At 45.5% G+C, this 22,328-nt stretch overlaps 1 protein-coding gene across 3 annotated transcripts; it reads right to left on the reverse strand.

Annotated features, from left to right (window-relative positions):
- Positions 1–6,319: 6,319 nt before the first annotated feature.
- LOC123072775 (disease resistance protein Pik-2) lies at positions 6,320–10,417 on the reverse strand. 3 transcript variants are annotated; one of them, XM_044496411.1, is made up of 4 exons: positions 9,975–10,417; positions 9,651–9,767; positions 8,397–9,550; positions 6,320–6,557 (listed from the first exon to the last, which is right to left on the reverse strand). In XM_044496411.1, exons 3-4 carry the CDS (start codon positions 9,498–9,500, stop codon positions 6,420–6,422), a joined length of 1,242 nt encoding a protein of 413 aa, XP_044352346.1. In that variant the 5' UTR covers positions 9,501–9,550; positions 9,651–9,767; positions 9,975–10,417; the 3' UTR covers positions 6,320–6,419. The 3 variants fall into 3 exon arrangements, with proteins under 3 accessions (XP_044352346.1, XP_044352345.1, XP_044352347.1); XM_044496410.1 differs by having other exon boundaries at positions 8,397–9,555; XM_044496412.1 differs by having other exon boundaries at positions 6,320–6,554; positions 8,397–9,555; positions 9,975–10,416.
- Positions 10,418–22,328: the final 11,911 nt, after the last annotated feature.

Consider the following 22,328-nt stretch of genomic DNA (forward strand, 5'->3'; position numbering starts at 1 on the left):
CCCCCTCAACCGCTCCCCTCTCTCCCTGCCTCGCCTCTTTCGCTCTCTCTCCCGAACCGAGCGAGCTCGTCACCGCCGACGAGCACCACCGCGACCAGAGCCTCCCCCTCTCCTCCCCGACGCGCTCCCGAGCTCCGCAGTGCCTCCCTCATCCTCTCCGCAGGCTCTCGCAACCGGAAGAGCCCCGACGCATCGTCCTCGACCTCGTCTTCTTCCTCGGCCACAGGAGATCGCCGCCGGGATTCCGACGCCGTCAAGTCTTCCCCGAGCCCACTTCGACGACCACTGCAACCACCGTGAGTTTCCGCGTCGTAACCCCCTCTCCCCGAGATCATTTACGCCCTGTAGCCATCGCCCCCTTGCCGACCGAATCGCGCCGCCGCCTGGCCTCGTCGCCGGCGTAGCTCCGGTGACCATTTGGTCACCCTGGCGTGCCTAACTTGCTCGCCGCATCTCATAGTGCCTCGCTAGCGCCTCAGCTTCTGCGTTTGCACGCCGCAGCCCCAACCCCGCACATGGCCGAGCTCCGGCCGCCGCCTCGCTCTCCGTAGTTGCCGCTACCGGCCACCCCAGCCGCGGCCACAGCCACCGCTGGACGCGCCGCGTCGCGGACGTTCCAATGAGCCCAACCCCGCTACGAACGGGGCACCGCAGCCCGTTCCCGAGTGCCCCGCCGCGTCTGCTGTCGCCGGCGGCTAAACGCCGGTGGGTTTGACCCACTTTGACCACGGCGGGACCCCCCCTGTGTCCATGACATGTGGGGCCGGCCTTTGACTGAATTAGTGTAGGATTTTAATTAGTGCTAATTGCCCTGTTAGTTTAGGTGTTAGATTAGTTAACACTAATTAATTTAGTTAATTAATTAAGCCACTGACATGTGGGCCCAGCCCTGCTGACATTTTCGTTAGTATTAGTTTAACCCTAATCAACCCAGTTAACCAATTGAGTCACTGACCAGTGGGCCCCACTGGTCAGGTTTGACCTGAACCGACCCAGTTGACCTGCTGACATCAGGGTGATGTCATGCTGACGCAATAAGCTATTTTCTGGATTTATTCTTAAATAGGAAATTCCAGAAAATGTTGCAAACTTCTAAAATTCATATAAATTCAACCGTAGCTCAGATTGAAAAGATTTATATATGAAAAATGATCAGAAAAATGCAATCTATCCATCTGTACCATTTTCATGCATGACAAACTAAGTTATACCTGCTGTATAACTGAAAACATGTTAATGGCATTTAAATAACCACATGTGGAGTTTGAATTTGAATCTTGGATTCAAACCAACTCCATTTAACTTGATGCTAGTTACATTAGCTCAAATCACATCATATTGCCATGTCACATTCATGCATCATATTGTCGCATTGCATTGATTGTGTTTTTCCTTTTTGCCGGTAATTGTCCCCTCTCGATAGACGTGGTTCCGGCGATGTGATCGATGACACCGATGAAGAGCTATACTATCTTCAGAAGTGCCAGGCAAGCAAAACCCCCTTGTTCATTCCGATACAAACCCACTCTCTCGCTCTGCTCTCTTTTACTGCATTAGGAAAACAACGATTCAACTGTTACATGCTGCGGTAGCTGAACCCCTTTATCCTCTGCATGACCTGTCATTGCCACAGTAAATAGATGAAACCCACTAGCATGAGTAGGAGTTGTTTGAGCCCGGATGTGCCTACTCATTCATGCTTGATTGTCATGCCTGCTATTGCTTAGCGTTGTGTCAGGTCTGATTCATCCGGGATGAATCAGAGGTGTGTGAACATGTCCTACGGTGTGTGAGCTAAGCGTGTGAACACGATTTGGTAAAGGTAGCGGTGAGAGGCCATGTAGGAGTACATGGTGGGTTGTCTCATCGCAGCCGTCCTCAGGAACTGAGTTCTGTGTTTGTGATCCATGAACAGCTACTACCACACATTGGGCTCCGGGCGCTCCAAGCCCTCTCGGCTTCTTAAGCACCCTTGTTCTCTGTCCAGGAGTTGCAACTAGTTTCTGGTGTTTGTAGGTAGTGCTAGTAGTCTACCAAGTGGCACCCGGTACATGTGGGCTTGGGACAGACTAGGCACCGTGGCACGGTGTACCAAGCGTAGATCCACCCGTCGAGGTGGGCTTGGGAACCCTGCTCACATCGTTTGGGGCCGTGAGCGACACCCCGGCCGGATCTCCTTGCAGATGGAACCCGAATAGGCGATAAACCTGGACGAGAGACTTGAGTGTTTAGGTAGGTCGTGGCCGACTCCCTCGCCCGGCTTCCGCTTGAAGGTTGCCGAGGTACATGACGTGTACAGGGCGATAAGTGGCGAGAGCGTGTGTGAAGAAGTACACCCCTGCAGGGTTATCATTATCTATTCGAATAGCCGGATTCCTCGGATATGGAAACTTGGACCCCTTGTACAGTTCATAGACAAGTGAAAGTGGATACTCTAAAATGCGCAAGATAAGCGTGAGTGCTATGGATGGCATTCTCGTAGGGAGACGGGGGCGGATCCATAGTGGTGTATTGATATGGTGAATATGTGGACTCGTGTGCGCCACCTCAAAGAGTTACGTGCAGTCGTAGTTCAGGATAGCCACCGAGTCAAAGCTGGCTTGCTGCAGTTAAACCCCACCATCCCCTTTGTTGATAATGATGCATATGTAGATAGTTCTGATGTAAGTCTTGCTGGGTACATTTGTACTCACGTTTGCCTATTTTATGTTTTTGCAGAGAGACTTCAGTCTCGCTAGTAGTTCCACGTGGACTTCGACGTTTAGCTTGTTACCTCAGCTACGATCTTGTGCCCTCGGCAGGATCTGGTAGATAGTCAGGCTTCTCAGCCTTTTTCATTTGTAGATGTCTGTACTCAGACATGTTAAGCTTCCGCTTGTGCTTTGCCTTGTATGCTCTGAATGCTGGGTCGAGAGACCCATGTTTGTAATATCTCGCTCCTCGGAGCCTATTGAATAAAATACTTGAGTCGTAGAGTCATGTTGTGATGCCATGTTGTATTTGCACATATCGAGCATATTGTGTGTATGTTATTGAAATGCTTGGTATGTGTGGGATCTGACTATCTAGTTGTTTATCCTTAGTAGCCTCTCTTACCGGGAAATGTCTCCTAGTGTTTCCACCGAGCCATGGTAGCTTGCTACTGCTCCGGAACACTTAGGCTGGCCGGCATGTGTCCTTCTTCGTTCATGTGTCTGTCCCTTCGGGGAAATGTCACGCGATGAATACCGGAGTCCTGCTAGCCCGCTACAGCCCGGTTCACCGGAGTCCTGCTAGCCCAGTGCTACAGCCTGTATTCACTCGCTGATGACCAACACGTTCGATGCTGGGTCATGGATGCCTGTCCCTGTAAGTTTGTGCCACTTTGGGTTTACGACTAGCCATGTCAGCCCGGGCTCCTTATCATATGGATGCTAGCGACACTATCATATACGTGTGCCAAAAGGCGCAAACGGTCCCGGGCAAAGGTAAGGCGACACCCGTGGGGATACCGTGCGTGAGGCCGCAAAGTGATATGAGGTGTTACATGCTAGATCGATGTGGCATTGAGTCGGGGTCCTGACATCAGATCTGAACCTATTATGTTTTCATGAATATATGTGTGTTCTTGATCCTATCTTGCAAGTCTATAGTCACCTACTATGTGTTATGATCCGGCAACCCCGAAGTGACAATAATCGGGACCACTCCCGGTGATGACCATAGTTTGAGGAGTTCATGTATTCACTATGTGCTAATGCTTTGTTCTGGTTCTCTATTAAAAGGAGGCCTTAATATCCCTTAGTTTCCAATAGGACCCCGCTGCCACGGGAGGGTAGGACAAAAGATGGCATGCAAGTTCTTTTCCATAAGCACGTATGACTATATACGGAATACATGCCTACATTACATTGATGAACTGGAGCTAGTTCTGTGTCACCCTATGTTATGACTGTTACATGACGAACCTCATCCGGCATAATTATCCATCACTAATCCGGTGCCTACGAGTTTTCCATATACTGGTTCTCGCTTATTTACTTTTCCATTGCTACTGTTACAATCACTACAAAATACCAAAAGCATTACTTTTGTTGTCTTTACTTTTGTTACCGTTACCACCATTATCATATTACTTTGCTACTAAACACTTTGCTGCAGATACTAAGTTTCCAGGTGTGGTTGAATTGACAACTCAGCTGCTAATACTTGAGAATATTCTTTGGCTCCCCTTGTGTCGAAACAACAAATTTGGGTTGAATACTCTACCCTCGGAAACTGTTACGATCCCCTATACTTGTGGGTTATCAGGGGCGAGGTGCAGGTCATCACGGAGGAGAAGGGAAGAAATGGGAGGAGGATGATGGCGGGGCATCGGTGGTCGCCGGCGTGCTTGTCGTCTGCGGCGAGGTCGCCGGATTGGCGCAGGGGTTGGGCTGCTCGGGGCCTCTCCCGGTCCATACGGGATCGAGGCAGGGGGGAGCACTAGTAGAAAAATACCCATTTGTCCCGGTTCTAGAGGGCCTTTAACTGGGACTAAAGGGTCGGTACTAAAGCCACCTCCCTTTAGTCCCGGTTCTTATTGAACCGGGACTAAAGGCCCTCCACGTGGCCGCTGTCTGGAACTCCACCAAATGACCCTCTTGGTAACACCAACCGGGACTAAAGGTTTTTTTTCTCGATTTTCAAATTTCTGAATTATTTTACAATTTAATCTCTAATTACCACTCATCACTGCTCAATTTAACCTCTAATCTCTAATCATCCCTCATCATTCCAAATCATCTAACTTCGCGACCGGACACTCATCCTCTAACTACTCTAGCCCGAGCACGCTTAACTTCCGGGTTCTATTCCCGCTCGTTTTCAAGTCTGCACTTGTTGTTTTCCTGACATTAGTAAGATGTCAATCCTATTAACCCTCAGGAGTTTAGCTTAAGCATGAAGTCACACGTTTCACTGTTTGAGTTTGAAACTATTATTCTAAAAAACAATAATTATAACACTAATATTTATTGAATAAGTAGTTTGACCATAGTTTGACCACAGTTTGACCAGATTTGACAAAAATTCAAAATACTGAATATTTTTTAGTAACACTAATATTCTTGAATAATTATTTAGTACGACTAATACTTCTTGAATAAGTAATTTGACCATAGTTCGACCAGATTTAACCAAAATTCAAAAAAACTGAAATTTGAGCATAACTTTTTTTGCTTTTAGAATTTGAGGATTCAAAAAATTTGCAAAATCGGATGCATATTTTCGTGCTGATTTTTTTGATATATTATGCGTTTTTTTGGACATCGCATGCAAAAGATATGGTCGTTTTACTTTTTCATAACACTTTTTTTGCAAAACATGTCCAAATTTAAGTTTTTTAATTTTCCTAACTAATAGATGTAGTAACATAACTACATCTCGAAGGATTTTAATTTTTGAAGTTTTTATCATTCTTTTGCTTTTTACAAAACTGAAAAGGTGAGGGGGGGGGTAGAGTTTGAAAATTGGACCTTTAGTCCCGGTTTGAGACACGAACCGAGACTAAAGGTTAAAGGGCTCATTTGAACCGAAACTAATGCCTTTAGCCGCACGAACCAGGACTAATGCTCATATTAGTCCCGGTCCGTAATGCAACTAGGACTAATGTGTATATTGAGCCGTGATCAAAGCCCTGTTTTCTACTAGTGGAAGAGGGTCTGATTGCTTTTTCTTTTTAGAATTAGGGGTGTGTCTGTCAAAACTTTGCCAAGTTAGCTCCTTACAATCTCGTCCCACTTGTTAGAAAGTGATCAAATGAACCAAATCACCTGATCAGTGCTATTTGCAAAATGTTTACCGAATCTGCGGCGATTTTTGCAAAAAATTAGTGACCTGGTAGTTTTCCGCAAATGATGCCCCAAATGTGATGGTTTTTAGCAATTAACTTCATGCAAATGTGATGACTGCAGATTAACAAATCACCGTCCATGATTGGAGTGCCCAGTGAGGAAGAAAAAAGTAGGGCCATAGAGTAGTAGGGAAGCAGCCTAAATGCCCAGAGTCACTCTACTAAACACGTGTGTTTTGACAGTAAACTAATCAGTGGCAGAGTCGGAGTTGCAGAGAAAGCCAATGGTGCTGCCCTAAAGTTTCCGGCGAATACTACTACCATGGTCCTGGTTTATTAGTTCTTTCATATTTTTTGTCAGCTTTAAAAATAAATTTAACAAACAAAATATTAATGCATGTATAAGGTTAAAATTTGACACAAACTATAGGGACCGATAAAGGAGGGACGGAGATAGTACAGCGCAGAGAAGCAATGGTTGGCATCAGTCGATGCTACTCAAGGCACTGGATGAATAGTGTACAATAATAACTAAATCTGAACCGACTCCATCGACAACAATAATACTAAAAAGATGGCAAAATAAAACTAACATGCCATGATTACCTCAAATAAGAACCAAATTGAACTGACTCCATCGACAACAATAATACTTCAGTGCTTCAAAAAAAGTTTCTTCGGACGTTTCTTGATGCAATAATACTTTCTTTTTTTCTTCTCCTTTTTTCAGCACCAACATCTTCTTCTTAGGCAACATGGCAGGACAATGTCCGAAAATCATGAAGAAAAGAGGGTACAAAGAATTAAGAATTTATAATCGGATGATTGGAACCCTAGACATACATGTGGATAGTTGAATACGTACATACTACTGAAATTGTCAAATTGGGATCTGGGGGGATGGATTAGGTCATCAGGAACATGGATGGATCATGGATACATATGCGGGCTGAAGAAACTGACGGATGGAATGGATCATGGATTACCTCGTTGGCTCGTTGCAGACTTTGGGTTACCGGACTGCTATACGGCGCGCGCAGCGGCAAGCCGGCGGCGGCCGAGACGGCAAGCGGCAGGCAGGACGAAGAGATTAGAGAGCAACCGTCCAGACTCCAGACGAAGGAAAAAAATGAGCAGCCGGTACCGATCGCTGGCGCTAGCGTAACGCTTCGTAATCGATCGCATGGGCCTCGCGCCCAAGCCCATCTCTTTTTTTTACCATTTTTTTGCTGAGCATTAGTATGTATATGTACTACATCATGGGCCCCCCTCCCGCCTAGGCCCTGGGCCGCCGCCCCACCGCCCATGCCCCAGGGCCGGCCCTGAGGCATGAACCTCGCTGCCCATGGACCAGGCAGATCTGCCGCCCACCTCGTATGTGCGAATGACTTGGCAATGTCCCTGCAGCATGTGCAGCCTACCCAAGGCCACAAGAGCTTCAAGCCGTGGGCACTACGGGCAGACAGAGAAGAAGCAAAATATGCCTCCCTCGCCCAGCCCGCAACTGCCAACCAACATCAACACCGTATCTGGCCACCCCCACCATGGCTGTTTCCGCGTGGCCAAAGACCAAATCTGTTGCTCGAGCAACCGCACCTCCCTAGAGCCCAGTAACAGAAGTTCGCCACCTTTGGTGTCTAAGCAACTCGATGCCGCCGCTGCTGGCAGCGAGGTATGAAAAAAGTCATGGCTTTAGGAGAGTAGGATTTTCCACCCCCGCCCCCACCCACGCGGGGTGCCGCTCGGGAGAGCAATACAGGAGGCCTTGCGTACTAACTCAAAAAGACATGTAATCTAGTTAAACAGTTATTTAGGTAATCTTTGCTAATATGTTAGTTGCCAAACACAAAATTTTGGGGGTAAGCTAACATGGCGAGGTTAAGGTCAATTGCCTAACCTAAAGACCATGTTCATGGCAACCTTGTGGTAAGTGTTATGCAACTCAAAGACACCATGGCAAGGCTGCTCATTATGTGCTATGACCTACATCATCTTTCTAGTGGCAGTCTCCATGGCTGTAACCCACTTTGGGCTTCCCCATGGTTTGCATGCTTCCATTCGTGTCGAAGAGGATGGAGAGAATATAATCAATGGAAAAAGTACGTAGTTGTTGACCAGTGGCCCCTAGATAAGTATAGAAAGCCAGATAACTCCATGCCAGAGTTCAGGACTTGAGCTAGAATATGAATGGAGTATGAGGTGTAGTTGTAACCATTGAAGTTATTTGCATGGTCTAGATTGGATCGAAGGCTAAGGCAGAGGACATGTAACAGGGTGATGGGTAAGGAGGAGGGGGGTGTGGGAACATCGAACGGAGTCAATTATGTATATCGGCCTTGACACATTAAGGTTACTATATATCTCAGTTGGAGGATAAGTGAAATGTAATCAATCCTATAAATTTTTCTCAGGAAAAATATTAAAACATATAATTATTTTTAAGTAAACTATGTAGAATGGTTATTTAACCTAAAACTTTAGCGACAACACAAGTCCAAGTCTAGTAGTTAATTATTTTAACTATTAGCAAAGACACCTTAACAGAAATAACAACAAGAGGAGTCTTTTTCAGAACTTAAAATACCTTAGTGTAGAACGCATAAAAAGATTGATCAGAAAATAACTTCTTATGCACTAAAGCTTCTTCCTCTGCTCCTATGCATAAGCTTGCAACTTCAACTTGCTCAGTTGATACTATGATTCGGCTTCCTTTCTTGTTGTTTGGGAAACATGTTTTAATGCAATCCCACTCTTCAATGGTCCGTATGTCATTGAGTACAATTAGATAACTCTTATCATTCAAATATCTCTTGAACTCATAAACCAAGCTATCTTTCTCCGCCCTCTTAATCAAGAATCTCCTGAACACATGAGCCAAACCATCTTCTTTTGTTGTTGTCATCAGCTTCAAAACTTGGACCCCAATAGTTGTTTTTCCTTCTTCTCCTGTCTCTTGTAGAGAATTTTCATAGATTTGCCTAACAATGCTTTGAATGAAATTCGTCTGATTGAAAGGGTACACCAATGTGATCCAAGCACAGCAATCAAAATTCTTGTGTATCATGGGATCTTCATAAGCACTCTTGATGATGGATGTCTCCTCCAGTTCACTAATACTTGTGCCCCACAACGCAACCACTCGGAGTGTGTCATCATTCTTGCAATTGATCAACTCGGCGAGATCCATTTTTGCTTTATGCCGCCGCAGCCTTGCATCATCGGCAGCAGTCATCATCGCGCTGGACATGATAGGCGGCCCAACAGCAGAGGTAGGCTTGGAGCTGGAGCCCTTGATGAGGTGGTAGCGTTGGCTCCTCTGGCTGACCTCCTCCACCTTGTCTCTGAGCTCCTTCATCTGCATGGCCACATAACGGCGGGCCAGCCCCTTGCGAGAGAGACACCACCAGGATTGCTTCTCGAGACGGACAGCAAAATCCAGGAGGCAGTCCTCGACGGTGTAGGAGACGTCACGGACTTGTTTCACCCAAGTCCTGACCACCCTATTGTCGTCTCTCTCGTCGTGCGCAGCCATCAGGAATGACTGCATCATCTCCAGCTCGTCCGTGATGAAGGAATGGTCTCGCTGGACACCAAGCTGCAGAGCCACCTCCTCGGCCACGGTCGACTGGGCGTAGTTGAGCGCCCCGCTCAACACGGACTTGCCGATGCTGATGGCCGTCGCCTCCATTTTACTGGATGTTTCTGTGGATCAATTCAACTGGTTTTTACGGGTAGAGGCTGTACTGCAAACAAGATCAATTGCATCGATCGGCGTTAATGGCTGCGCTTGAGCTAAATCTGAAGAGTAAAGTAATGACAGAGGAAACAGAGCATATACTTGGTGTTGTGGACGGGGGTCAAAACGGCCGCGAAATCCAAGACCGTGAACGCAGCCTCAGCACCAAGCGTCCAAACTTGAGAGATCTGCCGCAGCCTCAACACCAAGCGACCAAATCTGCCGGGCGAAGCAGAAAGATAATTTACAAACTAATTAGCAAAATGACCAAATGAGCCACTAGAGCAGACTAGGAAAGATAATTTACAGGAAAATTACAATCTTTAGCAAATGTTCCAGTTAAGATGGATGGAGAAATGTGATTCAGAGGGTGTGATAGATCCAGCACCAGAGCAGACTAATAAGAAGAAGGACAAAAGAAATTACCAGGAAGAAGGGATGCCGTTGCATTCGCCTCCACTTTGGCCTCAGATGGGGAAGGAAGCCGGCACGGTGGAGGAAGAAGTGGACAGAGAGAAGTAGAGCCGGGCCATGGACTGGGATTCTTGTCTTCTTGCGGCCGCCTCCGTCCTCTCCCAAAGAAGAGGAGGAGTGGGGAACGAATCTTCTTTTCTTGTTGCTGCAGCAGCATACGCATCATGGTGGCTTTGCGTCGCTGGGCAATCGGTAAAGACTAAAGAGGGATTCGATTGTTGGTGGCGTGGGGGGGAGAGGGGTTGGATTAGATTCGATTGCACTTTCCCTTGCCGGGGAGCAGCTCGGTAATGGCGGAGGAGGCGTGGAGAATCGCCGGCGGCGGAGCGGAGGCGGTGTGGGGGCTGGCCCGGGGAAGGTAGAGGTAGTTGGACCACCAGGCTCGAGAGAACACCACAAAAATGGGCTGTTTGTAGCGCTGATGCCACAAAATGGGCTGGCCCTTCTAAATTGTCGTATGTTATTTAAAAAAACTTTGCTTAAAAATAGTTGAGCTAAAAAAAATAAGAAAAAATTTGTCATATGTTGAATATTTATTTTATTCTTTTTCTCTTTTAAATTAAGGGAAGACCATTGTGACTAGCTTTATTACTCAGATATAATAGTTATATCGTCCATAATTTTCTAGAGAATAAAGTCTGGAAGCTCATCAGCCTAGTTACAAGACGATGTCAACTACTCAAAGCTAAACTTTACAATATGATGTGCTAAGCCATTTGCCCGACGAGGGCAATGATGAAACTCTACCTTCCCGATCGTCGTCACCAAGTCGAAGCAGTTAGCAAAAGTTGTCTCCGCGCCATTCATCCATGCTCTTCCTCCTGACAAGTGCGATATAGTCTGGTCCGCCTGGGTGAACACTTGTTATTTTTATAAAACTATAACAACTCATGGTTCTTCTTCTTTTTTTTTCTTTTTTTTTTGCGAGAAAGGGAGATCTCATTCCATCAAATAGGGTATACACATGAGTTGCACAAGGTGATAGATCAAAAGGGTTGCACTCTATGCGCTGCTTAAATGGAGCAGCAAATTTTGCAGACGACTGGCTCACCTCACCCTATTTCGGGATGTATGAATCGCTTCAGAAACAGCTTAAACTGTCTTCTGAAGCCTTTTTGGTAAGCAACATGCCTGCTTCAGTTAATTATTGAACAAGGCTCGAGTATCTAGCTTAGCCACATCCTTTCCTGATGCTTACAACATTGACAAAGGTTTGCGGTACAGACCCACTCAAAGATCGCCGGTAACTCTGTCCACCAGTGCTTCCATGCACGCCGGTACTCTGTCCCAGATGCAGCTGCATATAGTATATATATACTGTCTGAGACCTATGAGTACGTGTTTCAGCAGCTTCCTGTACCTTTTTATTATTATTATTTCATTCAAAAAAGTACAGTGGCACGCCAAAGTTAAATGTCACAAAGTTTTTCGAATGTAAATGCAGTGTCTCGCTCACAGCCTATGAGTGACATACAACTTCTGAATGTGAGTAAACAGTAAATAATGCTGGAAATGCTGACCTGAAAGCAGAGTGGACACTACAGTTTGGTAGCACCTGCTCTGTTTCCTACAATAAAACATGAAAATTCACTCCTGACTAAACTGTGCTCAAAGTGTCTCTACGGACGAACAAAATGACCAACGGCATTTGCTCTTACAGTTCACACATGCAGTTGGTGATACAGTGACTATTGAAACCACACTGAAGGACATACATAAAAGGTCACCGTCTATCTGTGTGTTCCAAATCAAAGCCAGAGGACGCACATAACTTGGTGCTTTCCTTGGAACAGGAAAATACATTGACGTAGTATACTAAACTTAAGTGTCACAGAATTCTTGGCTCACAAACGAACACATAGCAACCCATGCTCTATCCAGGCTGTATGCGCAGAAACAGTTCTGTCAAGGAGGAGCCGTGCACAATCAACACCGGAAATAAAAAAACTCTAAATATAGATCCTGCTGCTGATTGGTCGTAGCTTCCCATAGTGATGGCGTGAAAAATCTCACCAATCTCAGCGGATTATACTTCTCCATGTCTTGGGCTTCAGAAGACTAGGCACTGTTCACAAATGATGTCACAGGAAATTCGTAAGAACTAATGCAGCATCAGAGATTACACTAATTCAGTGAGGAGCGAAAAAGAATAGATGTAAACTTCAATGTTGGTTGTGGTCAAGCTGTTACCGTTATCTTTCTTGTGTGCTGTTACCATTATCTAACTATGTACTTTATTAAATATATTCTCTAGTAAGTGTACATGTGTATGTAACGCAGCCCCACAGAAAAAAAAAACAGAGAGCCTCCTTGTTTAATTACGACTTGTCTACCTGACTAGAGCAATTGAAGTAGTACTATATCTGGAAGGATGTCTCAATTTGTTGCTGAAACGTGACAAACTAATAGACAAAGAAACTGATGAGTGCGCACATACCTTGATACCTTGATAAGAGACACGTACGTATACAACACTTGTGTTTTTACAGTAAACCAGTGGCGCAGTCGACGGAGTAGCAGAGAAAAGAAATTGTGCGTTGCCATACGTTTTCTGGCAAATTAATATTAGAGAGAAGCAGCGGATGACGTTGAATGCAATGAGACCCATTAGATGAATGGCCTATTTATGTGGTTGGCTTTACTTGCTCTGCTTGCTGTTTGTACGTGTGGGATCCGACAATCTAGTTGAGTTGTAATTGCTGTAGCTGGAGCCGCACTATCTGAATGAACATAGTTTCTGTGTCGCTCCTTTTCTTTATTCTGCAAACATTGTTTAAGCGTACTGTATTGTACATTTTTCCCTTTCCCTCGAAACGCCATTCATGAAGCAGTTGCAAGGCTAGCTAGGTACCAGCTCTTCAGAACGGGCCCGTTTTGATTCTCTGCCAGCTGGCCTTGCAGGTCCTCCACCAACTCGGTATTCCTCCAGTCCTTTTTATGCAGCATAAATTCCTTGAGGCTTGGGAGATATGCTAACCCAGAGAACAAGCCAACACTAGCATTGCCCCACCCACGCAAACACAGCAGCAATTCAAGCTTAGGAGCGGCTCCTCCTTCAAATACCACCAACTTGAGGTTTCTTATGTAATCCAGCTGCAGCACCTTCAAGCTCAGGAATACCTCCTGACCGAAACTTAAACAGACCTCTTCACAAAAGAACGAGCCATGCAATAGTCGTAGGGTGGCCAGGTTTGGTAGATTCCCAAGGACTTGTATGGCCGCATTATGCTCCCATATACTCGACCCCTCTAGCTTCAGCTTCACGAGATTTTTGAGGCCCTGGATCCACCCCGGCAGCTCAATCAGGTTGTCTCTCAACTTGAGGCTCTGCAGGTTTTCTGGAGGTGAGGACATCCCATCAAAGCAGCCTGATAAACCTGTTGCTTCGTGTGACCGCAGTGACAAGGACTCCAGGCTGCTGAGACATGCAATTGCTGGACACAACTCTTGACTGTTTCTCTTGTTGATGCCTGTCAATCCTAACTTGTGCAACCGGGTGAGCTTTTTTATATCTTGTAGAACAGCCTTCCCCACTGAGACATCCACGGTACGCAGTGTGTGCAGGGCCTTCAGCTTCCAAATCCCTCTAGGCACTTCAACACCACCTGGATTTCGTCCTCCTGCCGCATAATAAGGTAATATGCTGCAACAGAACGCAGTGCATACATCACGCCTGCTAAGTTGTGCTTCATCCTCAAGTACAAGAGTATGTGCCAGAACATTAGGTGCACAACATGCCACACAACAGTACACTGAATATACAGGTAAAGTTGATAGCAACTGATTATTTCCATATTGAAATATATGTCTCTTTCTCTCTCCTATGTCACTAGCAAGAATGTGTTGCATCTTCACAAGCTTGGTGATAGTCCTTGGTAGCTTTATTATGCTCGTACCTGAAATATCTAGTGTCAGGAGTTGTCTCAGGTTCCCCAATGAATTTGGCAGGTGAAATATATCATTATGTCCCCTTATAGAAAGGTATCTAAGGTGTACAAGCTTCCCAATATGCTCAAGATGATGATCAAGCAGATCCCACTGGCCTTCCAAGTCCAGCACTCGTAGGAAACTCATCTTATCAGAAATGTAAAACGGCCTCCAGTTTCCAAACACTGTCAACGATCGTACACGGGACAAGTCTACTATATTCTCAAACTCACACTGATCTCCCTCCCAATTGCTGCTTATAGCAAGATGACGCACTATGCCATGGTTGTTTAAGCTGCACCCTTCCTCCAATGTGAATACAAGATTTTCCTCCATAGACTTTGAGATGGCAATTTCACGAATGAGATCATGGACATGACATGAGTCAATTCCTTTTCTACTATGAATTGACTGTTGAGATGGCAGGATCATGCACCTGCCTATGAGTTCCATGAAGTAACCATCCAATACTTCCTCCATAGACTTGCCATGCACCTCACTTGAGTAACCCTCTGCAATCCACCGGCGCACTAAGCGTCTCTGCAGAATCATGTAGTCTTCAGGAAAGATGGCAAGATACAAGAAACAAGCCTTGAGGTAATAGGGTAAACCAGCATAGCTTTTCATCAGGACTGCTTTTATGATCTCAAGTTCTGGATTCATCTCCAACTCAGCACTAATATGCTCATTCAATTTTCTCCATTCAAAAGCAGCTTTTGGTTGGCTTGCCAAGAAGCCACCTATGGTGACTAGTGCAAGGGGAAGTCCTCCGCACTTCTTCAATATCAGTTTTGCTTGTTCAACCAACTCTGGATATTGCTCATCCAAATTTACGTTCTCCTTAAATACCTGAAATTCATATCAACAAGTCATTTAGTACTAGAAGAAAGAAATCATATGAGCACTATTGTGATTGTCTAACACGTAGTAGAAGAAAGAAATTCATATCAATAAGTCATTTAGAACTAGAGTATGTAGTATAAAGATGTAAAAGCGAGACACTGGTACTTTTTGCTAGCTAATAGGTTTCTCCGTTATCCATCTTTTTCACTCATGTCATCATTGTTCTTCCTAAGAATGTTTTCCTCCCACCTAGCAACATACCCTAGTGCAATGAACCATCGTCCCGCTCATTCGTACCTGCAGTGCATGCCTAGAAAGCCAAGTGAAACAATGCTCTTTCCCCATGCTCTACTTCTACGGTTGCATCTCGCCTCCTCTGAAAGCCAAGTGAAACAATGCCCTCCGTTGTTGCACCTCGCCTCTTCTGAAGGCGGCAAGGCGGTCATCGTATGACTGTGGTGTGTTGTGCTTGGTGGCCCATGAAGTCAGGAGGCATGGTCCTTTCCACGGTGCTACGTGACCATTGACTCGGAGTGCAACCAGCTCAGGCAGCTCAGCTAGTTCGGCAAGTTTTACAGTGTTTCGCTCACACGGCCCTCCTTGTGCCTCCATCACTGCTTCATGGATGCACCAAAGCTCATGAAGCTCCAACTCACACCAAGACAAGATCAAGGAGACCATGCAACTCAACCCACTAGTAGTTGCTCTGTATTTCTAGGTTCTATTGCTATGTTGTTGTTTGTTGCCTGCTGTGGTGATGCTTGTAGGTTGTTGTTTACACCATCTTGCATCATTCCAACCATGCGGTCCGGGACTCTGGTGCTCGACCAATTTAGGGGTTTACTTTGTGAGATCCTACTTTGCCATTAGGGCTTTCAACAATGTGAAGCCAAACAACATGCCTACTATCTTCAAAAAAGATTAAATACTGAAAACTCCTTGAAACCAAACTCCTGAATGTAAAATTAATGTAATACTGCATTCAAGGAAAAAAATGTAACTACATAGGCCCAGGTGTGTTCTCTCTAGATTCGCCAACCACATTTGCAGGACACAAAACAAGCCTTAGCTTTCTTAGAGGTATGTTCGTAGTGCATGGATTTGAAGGAGCTTCATATGAAACATTTTATTTCTACAAAATACGAGAAAAAGTATCCCAAATTCATATGAAGATGTTTTGGAATTGCAAAAGATATATTTGAGCTTGTATGCCATTTCTGAGTTTCAAAGACTATTTTTTCCAGTTAATCAGGTGTACTGTCCAGTTACTAGAATTGTGGTCGTGCGTTGGGCCGTGTCTTCTGTCCCTTTTGGCCCAAACGAATGTACGCGGACAGGATGGGGTCGTGCGCTGGAGTTGGGCTCACAAGATCATTCATTGTGCCTTGCCGAAGTCCTTTTTTTACAGTTGTTCTTTTTTTTCTACATCAACTTTTTTTGACAGCATTTTCTTTACAGCTGTTCTACTAAGAAGAGATGCCACAATGTAGGGAGAGTATCCTGTGATACGGAGGCTCGGGTGCTCCCTGATATGGGCTCTCAGGCTGTCGAATCTCAGATCCAATGGCATTTGAGGAGCTGCTGAAGCTATTGTACTTGCGCGCATTTTTTGGACCCCTCAAAAACTATTTTCCAAAAATGTTCATCATCGCACGAGACCTCTTAGGTGCTCCTGGAGAACCAACGGCCGAGCTTGCACAGGAGCACCTGAGCTTAGGTGCTCCTGGAGAACCAGATATTTACCCATGCCAAATAGTAGCGATTATAAGTTTTTGTAAATAATCTAGCATTATCCACATGTTGTAAATAGTCTAGCATTATCATCATACATGTCTTAACCGACTCGACAAAAATGACAAAGGCGCTGACGTTATTGACAAATAATATCGATCAAGTCAAGACCTAAGCCGCCCATCTACCTCCTGCCCCCTCTCTCTCTCTCTTGCTCTCCCTCCTCCCATAGGCCGCCCCTCCTCCGACCTCCCCCTCGTTCCCCTAGGCCGTCCCTCCTCTACCACCTATCTACCTATGTTGCCACCCCTCATCCTCTCCCTCTCCCTGCCGCTCCCCCACCCCTAAAGGATCAAAGTTTAGCATTCACATAATAAAAGCCGACTACAGCCAGGGACCGAGATAACCACAAGTGATGGAGATAAAGCATGCATCCCGAAGTTCACGTTCTTAGGTGAATGGTAAACTTCATTGTAGAGGCGGAGGCCAACCAATGTCTTCAACAACAAAAACCGCCTAACCCTTCTTCTCTGAGAGCCTTGACCAACCGATGCCCGAGCTCCCTTCGCTAGCGGTAGATCTTAAGGCGATCTTCAAGCCCACACAAAGTTTCAAGGGCCTTTTCCACAACTTGGATGGCTTTGAGATGACTCCTACCACCTAAGAGTACCCACAACTCTAATAGTAACAAGTTTAGTACTCCTTCCAATCCACAATTTTCTCTGATTTAGTACAAAGTTGTACTAAATCAGCGACAATTAATATGGACCAGAGGGACTTAAAACTAAAACAATGGATCACCATTTGGCTTGGTGGAATCTTGGATCTAGGGTTCCTCTATCTTTCCCAACTCAAAGATATAAGTTTGGTTGGTTGGCGAGGGAGAAATGGAGTTTCTCAAGGTCAACAATGGTGGCAAGCCAAGATCCAAAAGATCTAAACTTTGGGAAGAAAGAAGAAGTGGCTTATATAGCCCTTTGGTATCCAACTGCTAGCCTCATCACACTATGCGCAACCCGGAGGTTTTGATTTCACCCTAGAGGTCCAGGGTCTTGGCCATTCAGTGGCCGTCTGGGCTGAATTCCACACCGTTCATAAGGTTATTCCTCCGATCCTGAAATTAGTTCGGGCATCCCGGTTCCATTCCGAGTATGCGAAGATCTGTATAATTCTGTAGAATTTCATGTGGGGCTTGACCATATGCCATGACACTAACACCGCCTCTTGTCCTGCCTCTCATGATAATGATTTAAAACAACAGTGTTTGTTGGAGTGAAGGATCAAAGAAGAACTGGTATCTACGAATTTTAAATAATTTCAAAACATTCCGACACAACAAAAGCATCAGACATGCAACATATTTCGTTTTATTGCAACAAAAAAATGAAAATAGGTCGCGACACATGCAACATCTAAAACCATTGCAAGCAACTATGAGCATACACATTTACAAAAGAAATGGAACCCTTCACACCAGACTCCCCAGATCATTACAATATGTTGCTAATGTGATCGCTTGCAGCATGTTGTAACAATGTATACACAACATCAAAATTTACAAACACCAAACTCTCGCCCTCGACACAACACACCATAGTTCAGTGAATGCAAAAAGAGCTTAATTGTAGAAATATAATTGTGGAACCCGTGATAGTAATTCTTTGGAATATTTGCAAAAAATATCCAGAAAAATACACAATTTTCAAAATTTAAACTTAAAAGTAGAATTCTGACAATTAAGGAGTACCAATCTTGAAAATTATGTCTATATTTGAAAATACTCATAAATTCATTATATTGATTCTTGGAAGTAAAATAATACTCCCTCCGTTCCGAATTACTTGTCTTAGATTTGTCTAGATACGGATGTATCTACCATTAAAATGAGTCTAGATACATTTGTATCTAGACAAATCCAAGACAAGTAATTCGGAACGGAGGGAGTAGTTGGGGGCACTGCACAATTCTGCTATGTGTTTCTATCACACTAATTATGGACGAGCACCACCACATGCACGAGAGGAACATATATAACGAGGTGGGGGTGCTTGAGCACCATGTCATCCTCACCTTTCTGCTCGTTCCAATCTGTCCATTGTCGATGTGCAATTCATTCCAACGAAAATTGCACCCATCAACGTTGCCATTAATTTTCGGGCAATCAGTCGATTGCCCCTGAATGCCTTGGGGCCCGTGAGGTGAAGGGTAGGCAAAGCGTACACATCAAAATTATTTCCTGTGCCTCTTGTTGGTACCAATCAACTAGCCAACTACTACTCCCTCAAAACAAAAAAATAAATACATAGGCAACTACTATTGAGCTAGCCCTTGTTCTAACCAGGACGACTCCATGATTTCAATTCCCTGCATGGGAGTCCTGGTAAACCATGAAACGTATATGGAGGAACGTCGTACCCATCCTGGGCGACGGTTGTGTGTTTATATAGCCAGGTCGCGACCTCCTGGTATAGCGTACAAGTTGGTTCAGATTACAACTTGGAGAAGAAGGGATAAGAGAGGTTACAAGGATAAACGCATATGAGCTAGATCTTAGTCTATCTTCGGTTGGAGTCCTTGGCGATGGTTATCTTCAGAAATCTGAACCTCTGTCACGTACAGCACTAGGCGTTGCCACATTACGTTCAACATCCTCCCTTAATTACAACTTGGTCAAGTTGAGATTACGCTTGAACTCTTCAAAATTTTGTGTGGGAAAAGCTTTGGTGAATCCATCTGCAACCTGATGATGAGAATGAATGAACCGAATTTCCAACTGCTTGTTTGCAACTCGTTCTCTAACAAAGTGGAAATCAATCTCAATATGTTTTGTCCTTGCATGAAACACAGGGTTAGCAGACAGGTAAGTAGCACCAAGATTATCACACCATAAACATGGAGCTTGGGTAGTCTTCACACCAAGCTCTCGCAGCATGGACTGGACCCAAATAATTTCAGCTGTGGCATTGGCCAAAGCCTTGTACTTAGCTTCAGTACTGGATCTTGATACAGTGGCTTGTTTCTTTGCACACCATGATATTAAGTTTGGACCAAAGAATACTGCAAAACCACCAGTAGATCGTCTATCATCTAAACACCCTGCCCAGTCAGAATCAGAGAATGCACTAACAAGTGTAGATGAAGACTTGTTAAAAGTGAGGCCTAGATTAACTGTGTCCTTCACATATCTCACTATGCGTTTAGCAGCTGTCCAATGAGTTATAGTGGGTGCATGAAGAAACTGACAAACCTTGTTTACTGCAAATGAAAGATCAGGTCTTGTCAAAGTCAGATACTGAAGTGCACCTACCAAGCTCCTGTACCTGGTACTGTCATCTTGACCCAAGGGCTTTCCTTCTGTAAGTGACAATTTTTCTATGCTGGACAGTGGAGTTGGTGAGGATTTACATCCTTGTAACCCAACTCTTCTTACCAGATCAGTGGCATACTTTTCCTGAGAAAGATGAAGACTATTTCCTTGTTTCTTGACATCAATCCCTAGGAAGAAGTGCAAGTCACCCAGATCCTTGAGAGCAAACTCAGCATTTAAATCCTTCAACATTCCTGATATAGCCTCATTAGATGAGCTTGTGACAATAATATCATCAACATATATAAGAACGAATATTGTTGTTTTCAACTTGTTGTAAATGAACAAGGATGTGTCAGACTTAGAAGGAACAAAACCAAGAGTTTGGAATTTGTGGCTTAATCTGGAATACCATGCCCTAGGAGCTTGTTTGAGTCCATATAATGCTTTATCAAGCTTGCACACATGGAACGGCTTATTCTTGTTTTCAAAACCAGGAGGTTGTTTCATATATACTTCCTCTTCCAGAACACCATGAAGAAACGCATTCTTGACATCTAGCTGGCGAAGGCTCCATCCCCTGGAAACAGCAATAGAGAGCACAAGACGAATAGTTGCAGCTTTAACAACTGGACTAAAGGTGTCCTCATAGTCTATACCGTACCGTTGTTTAAAACCCTTTGCAACTAGTCTGGCTTTGTAGCGATCAATGGTTCCATCAGCCTTCTTTTTAATTCTAAATACCCACTTGCAATCAATCAAATTTTTACCGTGCCGTGGCGGAACCAGATGCCACGTTTTGTTTTTGAGAAGTGCCATGTGTTCTTCCTCCATGGCTGCCTTCCAATTTTTGTCTCTGAGCGCCTCGCCAAGAGTACTTGGTTCATCTGTGGAGCACATTAAACTGAACTTTGTCAATTGTTTGTAATTAATTGGTTTTATTACCCCTTTTTGGAGACGTGTCCGTGGAACAGCAGCAGCAGGTGGTGATGCAGAAAATCCTGGGACGGCGGCGTCAGAAGATCCCGTGAGAATCCCCGCCTCGCTGCCAGCAGGATCCTCTGCGCCAACGCGGTTTGGGGACGGTGGAGACGCGGCGGAATCAGGCGCAGAAAATCCTGTGCCGTGGGAGACATCCAGCGCAGACCCATCATGGCGCAATGATGAGGCGAATCCAGGCGGGCCCGCGCCGGATCGCGTGCCAGCGGCAGGTGCTGACGGGGCCGGATCTGCGGTGGGATCAGCGCCGACACCTTGCTCCGGGCGCTCCTGGCGCTCCCCGCTTGTCGGCTGGCGGCGTACGTAGTGGCGGGGCCCATCATGGGCCCAGCGAATCTCGGGCTGCCGCGTGGGGGCATCCGAGTGGTGGAGGCGGGCCGAATCGCCCTGGCCCGTGGCGAGGCGCCGAGTGGCAGGCGCGGAGCCGCTGCTCGGCTGGCTGGCGGGCGACGCGGGTTTCCGCGCGGCGCTGCTCCTGGCGACCCTGATCCCGAGGAGGATCCGCTGTCAGGCTGCGGTGGAGCTGATCCCGAGGAGGATTTGTCCCCCAGCCCTGGACACATGAAATATGGCGTTGTAGGCAGATTTTCTTCGCCATTTTGACCGTGTCGTGCACCATTTTCTGCGCTGTTCTCATCTGCATCATCATAGAACTCATGCACTTGGTTATGAACATTAGTCAATATTGGATCACCACAATCATTATCCCCATGAGATATGCCGGTAAGACTAGAGGGTAGAAGAAGAATTTCTTTGCGAAGTAGTGCCCCGGCATTTGGGTGGAGTTCAGAGAAAGGAAATTTTGTCTCATCAAAAATGACATCGCGAGAGATATAAACTCGACCAGTGGAGATGTCAAGGCACTTAACGCCCTTGTGTTGGGCACTATAGCCAAGAAAAGCACATTGCTTGGAGCGAAACATGAGCTTTGCGAGTGTTATATGGGCGGAGATTGGGCCAGCAAGCGCAACCAAACACACGAAGAGTTGTGTAGTCGGGTTTGATGTGGAGGAGACGCTCAATGGGAGTTTCATAGTTGATGACACGGCTAGGAAGCATATTTATGATATGTACCGCAGCAAGAAAAGCCTCGTCCCAAAACTTTAGGGGCATGGAGGCGCCGGCTAGTAAGGCAAGACCGACTTCAACGATGTGTCTGTGTTTGCGTTCAGCAGACCCATTCCGTTGATGGGCATGAGGACATGACACGTGATGAGAGATGCCAATTTTCTGAAAGAACGAGTTTAACTTCTCGTACTCCCCTCCCCAATCAGATTGGAGAGCCAGGATTTTGCAATCAGATTGGCGCTCAACAAGAGCTTGAAAATTCAGAAACACTTGAAACACATCCGACCTTTTTTTAAGAAGGTAAATCCATGAAAACTTGCTATAGTCATCTATGAAACTCACATAATATGTGTGTCTACCAACAGAGGAGGGGGCAGGCCCCCACACATCAGAGAAAACAAGTTGTAGAGGCTTGGTAGAAACACTGGTAG

This window comes from Triticum aestivum, chromosome 3B, assembly GCF_018294505.1.
Source record: "Triticum aestivum cultivar Chinese Spring chromosome 3B, IWGSC CS RefSeq v2.1, whole genome shotgun sequence".
NCBI lineage: Eukaryota > Viridiplantae > Streptophyta > Magnoliopsida > Poales > Poaceae > Triticum > Triticum aestivum.

What these genes read in the sequence shown, in the direction of transcription:
- LOC123072775 (XM_044496411.1), bottom strand. Translation starts at nt 9,500, where the DNA reads ATGGAGGCGACGGCCATCAGCATCGGCAAGTCCGTGTTGAGCGGGGCG. An exon ending in TTTATGCGTTCTACACTAAG is followed by an intron (nt 6,558 to 8,396) that starts GTATTTTAAGTT and finishes ATGTTGCCTAAG; the next exon opens with AAGAAGATGTTGGTGCTGAA.